At 35.3% G+C, this 6,905-nt stretch overlaps 1 protein-coding gene across 1 annotated transcript in view; it reads right to left on the minus strand.

The window, feature by feature from the left end:
• Positions 1-6,905, minus strand: part of SACM1L (SAC1 suppressor of actin mutations 1-like (yeast)) — a 97,720-nt gene that overhangs the window by 68,763 nt on the left and 22,052 nt on the right. The window contains exons 4-5 of the mRNA XM_012661446.1: positions 2,004-2,111; positions 1,598-1,633 (exon numbers count right to left, since the gene is read on the minus strand). Coding sequence (XP_012516900.1) covers positions 1,598-1,633; positions 2,004-2,111 — 144 coding nt within the window. The remainder of the gene's footprint in view (positions 1-1,597; positions 1,634-2,003; positions 2,112-6,905) is intronic.

The raw sequence follows: 6,905 nt of genomic DNA on the forward strand, positions 1-6,905 counted from the left end.
AAAAAAAAAAAAAAAAAGACTTGCTTAACCATATGTAAGAATGTGGGAAATGGAGGCAAAGATCCAAGGAAGGAAGCAAAAAGGAAAAGCTTCCTCATGACTAACAGCAATATATACAGGTATGCAAGAAAGCATCCTCATTAACTCTCATTTTTATCAATAATGCCCTTATTAATAAAATAGTATCTTAGATTATAGGATTCATTTCACGGTTCTTAAACGTTATGCCAATGTGTTTCATAAAACACATTCTGTTAGAAAATAATGCCCAAAAGGTGTGTGGGGGGAAGGAAGTCCCATAATCAAATAAGCTTATTTTGCTGCATCCCAAATTATCTCCATTCCCTCTCCTAGAGAAATAGTCACAATGCACATTAACAGAACAAAGGTCTGAGAAGGCCTACAGTAAAAGAAAGCCATTCCACTGTTTAATCCAAAGTTTCCCAAACTTACGTGGCTATAAAACTTTTCTTTCAATTATAGCCTATTATCATCCTGAAACCCATTTTAAAAACACTGTTGTAAACTTAAGCCCTGGCTCTTAAAGTCAGTCATAACAGTAATTCTCTTATTCTAAATAATTAATTCTGAATAAGGTCTAAAATTCACTTCTCTTTCTCTTAATGATTCAACTTACTTAGCAATGCTATGCCACAATTAACTAACATGAAAAATAGGAATACCAGCGCAGTAAAGACCTCAGAGAAAATTCTGGGCATACTGGGATTATCTCATAAACTTAAACGTACTATCGATAGAGCTGTAAGTTATATTAACTGGAGTGTAATAGCAATAAAACTGTGGTAATTTCTAGAATACATGTTAGTTTTTCATGGAAGAAAAAAAATCCATCATCCCATGGCCACAGTCTGCATTCCTAATAACACAAAGAAACTGGCTGGGAAACTGTCAGCAAGTCAGCCCCTCATCACTGACTTTGGATCAAAATTTCATCATCTGCCTGGTATCATCATCTTTACATCCAAACTATTCATGACCTTTAGCTTTTCTGTCTATTCAAATGGGTCTGCAATCTCTACCTACAAATAAAATGTCACTGATAGGTCAAAATGAATTAAAAATATACCCATACTAAAGCTCTTATAAGACACTACCTTGTATTAGTATGGTATAAAGAAGTAGTCTAATTAAACTTAAGGGGAATTATACTAACATTGGATAAAACTAATCAGCTATCTTTAGAGAGCAGCCGCCATGCAACATACAAATAGGAAATGCCAAATTATCAAACTAAAACAGAGCTCTAATTCCATTTGGTCAAAGAAAAACTATCTATGGTACTTAATAGAATAACCACATAACCAAGGAAACAGAAATTTTATAACCATACTTATCTTACACTTTATCCCACTGAAAATATTTTCTTATTTCACTTTATCCATTCAAAGGATATTTACTCATTGCCTACTCTATGGTTATTCAAATATTATACCTTAGGAAGAAAACAAATATAAAACTCTGTCTGGAGGTAAATGGAAATTTTTAAACAAATGAAACATGAAATTCTAAATATGATATCACATGGTACATTAATTTGTCACCAAAATTATTTTGCATTAATCTATACAGAAATCACTGTTCCGCACAACTGAAATAAAAATTGTTTTTCACACTGCAAAGGAGCAAAACCAAAATATAACAACTTTTTCACACTCAAATACCTTAAATCTTAGAGCTAGAAAGGAGCTTAGACATCTAAACCAATCCTGTTAGAATACAGATAAGGGAACAAATTAAAAAAAATTATGTTTTTAAACTCTTACAGATAGTAAAATGCTACTTAAAATTTTCAATATCATTTCTCATTTTCTTAAAAAGGAGATGGCATAAAATTAATGCATACAAATTAAATGAGGTAGCAAGAATTAAAATTTTAATAAGGAGGCACTCAAGAGATCCACATATTAACATACCTCTGAGTAATTTATTCTAATTATTGCAATTTACATATAAAGTCTCTCTCGGACACTTCTAAATCTGGCTATAAAATACCTGCAAGGGTAACCTCTGTGGACACACGGTCAATGGTAAGTACATCATCTGCTCCATCATCACAAGCTTCCACGTAAAATTTTTCAGGTGTGATATGCCTAAGAAGAAATTTAAAAGCATAAGTAATTAAACTAAATGAAATGAACACTTCTAAAAACCTATTTAACAATTATAGCAGGGTATAAATTACCATCACTTTCCCAGCTTTTAAACAGATGAATCTGTTAAATTTGCTATCCTTGTGAGTTCACGGCAACTCTTTTCAGTTGTATATTTAATGCTCACAAGGTTTTAATTTGCTATAAAATCATTAATTCGAATTTTACAAGAAAAGCGTAACCAAATCTAATTTATTATATGCAACATTGTGCAGAAGGCAATGTAGCATAGTAGGAGCACAGTCTATAGAACCAGACTACCAGTGCTGTGAGACCTTAGGTAAATTACTCATCCTCTCTGATACTCCTATTCCCTTATCTGCAAAATAAGGATAATACCATACTCACCACACAGCATTGTTATGAGGATTAAATGAGTTAATCTTTGGTAAGCTCTGAGAACACCTGACATATAGCAAGCAAGATGTATTAGCTAAAAATACTAAGAAATGTATTTTTAATAAAAGATCTCCAGGAAATTGTTTAAAATAAATTACTTTAACATTTGGGTGTTTTTGGTTAGAAAGTCATGTGTTCCTGAAAAAAAAACTTCTCATTTTGCAAAATGAAAAATAAACTAAAGGGAGTAAAAATAGGTTTGGGATAGACTACTCAAAATTTATGCAACTTTGTAACCAGAGTCTAGCAAAAGTAACAGTTGGTTCCTCAAGAGATAACTTGGTTCAGGCAAGCAACTCGGGCATGTTTAGGGACTGACTCAGGAAATATGAAAAATTAACAAAAACTATAAAGTGAAAATGCAGCCTTGCAGGCACTAACCATGCAGATTGAAGCAGAACTCTAGACCACTGACTGAGGACGTTGTTAAGGTAGGCATGGGGGAAGCACAACTTTCCAGAAGCTGAGCAAGGCTGGGGAGGCAGGCTAGGTCCAGGAACTATATTGTTTTTCCAGAAACTAATCTTTATTGTTCATAAACCAGACTTGAAAGAATTTCTGTCTGTGCAGCAGCCAATCTGAGGGCTTTTCCTTCCCTTTTTAATTCTACTCCCATTATTCCAGCTCACCACGCCTATGAAAAATCTTATACGAACCCATACAATCATCATGGACATCACTTCCAGTTTACCAATTGTGTATAAGCTATTTGGTGTTATAGAAACATGTCCTATAGCAAAACAATCTGTACTGTTTTTGACGATAAGTTCTCTGAGAAATAATCAATCTTTAATTATCCAAATATAACTTATGGCCTCTTATGATTGATCTGTAATTAACTTCTTAATATTAGGCTAGCATATATTTAGAGGGATATGCTAAGTGAACGAAAATCAGTATCATGCAAAAAAAACAACAAAGAAAGTAAATCTGCTTCAAATATGGCAGTTTTCAATTCAACCTAAATATAACAGTGCATTCCTTTTTGTTACTGAGTAGTATTACATTGTATGGATATATCACAATTTGTTTATCCATTCACTTGTTGATGCCTATTTGTGTCATTTCCAGTGTGGGGTTATTATGAATAAAGGTTCTACAAACATTCTTGTACAAGTCTTAAGGCTAACATATGCATTCACTTCTCCTGTGTAACTACCAAGAATTGGAACAGCTGGATCATACAGTACACATGATTAATTTGTGCAGGGAGGGAGAAAAAGGAGGCTTTACAGACACAAGGAAACTTCCCAGTGATGGATTGTGTTCACTAGTGTAATTCTGGCAATGGTTTCATGGATGTAAAAATATCTCAAAATTTATCAAACTGTACACTCTAAATATGTGCAATTTATTATATGTCAATTAAACTTCAATAAAGCTGTAAAAGGAAACCAAAGTAAGAGATCCTGAAATGAAAATAAAAGAAATATAAAGAACTTCCAGACTATTTACTCAGGGCAGTTACCTCTAGTCTTAAATCATTTTTAAAAATCTAACATTTCAGTCCATATCTGCAGAATACATTTTATGCGAGCAAAAGCTGCATTCCACATCTAAGTCAATAACATTCTGACAAGCTATCGTGTACTAAGTGAGCATTACGCAAGCACTAGGGACTACGAGGTAGGTGATAAATAAAATAGCTGAGTCAGGAAGTTCAGTGGTTTGTTCAGGGACTCACCGATGGTAGGCATGGAGTTGAGATTCAAACCAAGTTTGTAAGAGTCTAAAACCTGTAATTTTTTTCACCATACTATATTACTAGAATTTGAAGACATCATCCTTTGGTAGATTGGCACAGATACATTGTTGTGTTCGAAATAGACCCTAGTCAGTCAAGAAAATACTGTTACTTACACTTAGTTTAAGAAATTTTAAAACAGCTTTAGTTTAATAAAATTTAAAGACTTTCGGGGACGGGTATATGCATACACAAAGAGTGCAATGCGTACCATCCGAGGGATGGACACACTTGAAACTCGGACTTGGGGGGGGGGCAAGGGCAACATACATAACCTAAACATCTGTACCCCCATAATATGCTGAAATAAAAAAAATTAAAAAGAAAAAGACTTTCCAATAAAAATGGTTTTTAAAAAGTTGTCACCTAGAAACCCAAACACTAGGTATCTAAAAATTCATTTGTGGGAAGGACCTCACTCCTTGATGCCAGGCTCAGCTTTCTCTCCACTGAAGAGATAACTGAAAGGTGAGGGTAAACGAGAGAATACAAGTGATATGCCCAGCAGTAAGAGGAGACTTCATGAAATGGAGGTATGATTATTATTTTACTAAATGACCTTAGACCACTGGGTTTTAATGTTTCTTGGCTTCAAGCAATCCTCTCACTTCAGCCTTCCCAGTAGCTGAAACTACAGATATGTACGTACCATCATTTCTGGCTAATTTTTTAATTTTCTTGTAGAGATGGGGTCTTGCTATATTGCCCAGCCTGGTCTCAAACTCCTGGCCTCAAACAATCCTCCTGCCTTGGCCTCCCAAAGTCCTAGGATTACAGGTGTGAGCCACCGCACGCCAGGCTCACTCTTACTTACTCTTTCGCTGTCATTAGTCTCTTGACAAAGCAATTACCACTGCTCCTATTTGGCTGCTTTAGTTTTATATCTAAGACAAAGTTATAGGCTTCAGAAAAGGTTCAAGGAAGGCTATACAGTTTTGACCGCAGAGTAAAGTCCATGGTTTTATTACATCCATTTTCTTCACACTACTCAGAGGCCTACATTCTTCTAAGTTCACAGCTGTATTTTGGGGGATAGAGTTGCCACAATTTATTTCTCCGAACAAATGGTATATTACTTCTTCAATAACTAATGTTATTTTTAATATAAAAAGATGATTATTCACCATATAATCTCAGAAATCAAATTCCTCCACTTTTATATATATTACAAAAAAAGCTTGCATCTAAATAAATAAATAGCCAATAGATAAACACATATTGCTTGCCCTAAATAGCTCATCCTTCTTACACTCTCCCTGTATCTATATAAATGCACTTAAACTTCTCATCTGTAAAACCTCTATAATGAAAATAAATTATTTGAATGAAATCAATGAACTGAAAAGGTCACACTTGTTTCCATATACAAATTTGGGGTATAATTCAATGGGTACATTTCAGCCAGTGATAAAATATTTATTGTAAAATCAAATGTATATAAGAGCAGAAAAGTCACACATGCACACACATACACACACACACACAGAAAAAAAAACTATCCCCCTTATAAGCAATTAAAAAGTTTTCCCCAATTTGATATTAAATTTAAAACTGACAGGGAAGGGTGTGGGAACAATGATAAAACATATACATCTTAGATTAAGACTTCAAATCATGTACAAAAAAATAGCTATAGAACTAGGCCTTTACTAATTGTCATAGTCCTAATAATCACAGTCAAAGTTAATGACTTCCACTATGTGCTCAGCGTCTTTAAAATTAAAAAGATAGAAAATGAACTTTCTTTTGAAAAGAATTACAATATGTGACACTTGCAAGTCTGGATAGACACATAGAAATGAGAAAAATCAATACCTTAAAACTTTAATTGAGGTAGAATGAAATGAATTTCTGAGAATGAAAACCCTCCACAGAAAAAGTCTAGATCTTCTCTCAGAAGATGGCATCTGCGGAGCAGCATCAGCTGGGTACAGGCTGTGGGCAGATACTAGCCATTCGAATGCAGGTTTGGAAAAGAAAAAGTTCTTGGAAATTGGCTAGTTAACTGTTACCACAGAATCTAACTGTCTATGAGGTAAGAGTCAATAAAATAAGAAGATTGCAACAGCAGAGTGCTGAAAAGCTTCAAAAACTAGAGGGAAAAGTTAATAAGCACTTGGCGGCCTAGGGTGAATGGATGGCGGGGGTGAGAGTGAGGCAGTGAGACTGGCTTAAAGAGGGGTGTGAGGCAGTTTGAAGTTTGTATAAGGAGCAATGAGATCACCATCCAAACTCAGTGTCCAGGCACCTGCCCTCCCTGACTCTGAGGTTTAATGTTTAGAATGATTTGACAAGAGAGTCTCTGGACTCCAGACACCAGGCACAGCTGCAGACCAGATGAGTGAGCCAAGCGAAGTGAGGGGACAGAGAAGGTCAGTTTATGGATTGGTAAAACCATCCAACCTGCTTCTTCCTCTGCCAGGTTCCCAGAACGCTGGTGGCCAAACTTCAACTACGTCCCCCAATCTCCATGGGAGCTTTGAAGACAGTCTCTGAAGAAACTGATTGGCCCAAGAGAAAATGTTAGGAACCGCTGACATTTAGGGGTCCCCAGTGAATTCCCACACAATCACTCTACACTGAGGGCTACC

This window comes from Propithecus coquereli, unplaced genomic scaffold (genome assembly GCF_000956105.1).
Source record: "Propithecus coquereli isolate 6110/MARCELLA unplaced genomic scaffold, Pcoq_1.0 Scaffold1, whole genome shotgun sequence".
Taxonomy (NCBI): Eukaryota; Metazoa; Chordata; class Mammalia; order Primates; family Indriidae; genus Propithecus; species Propithecus coquereli.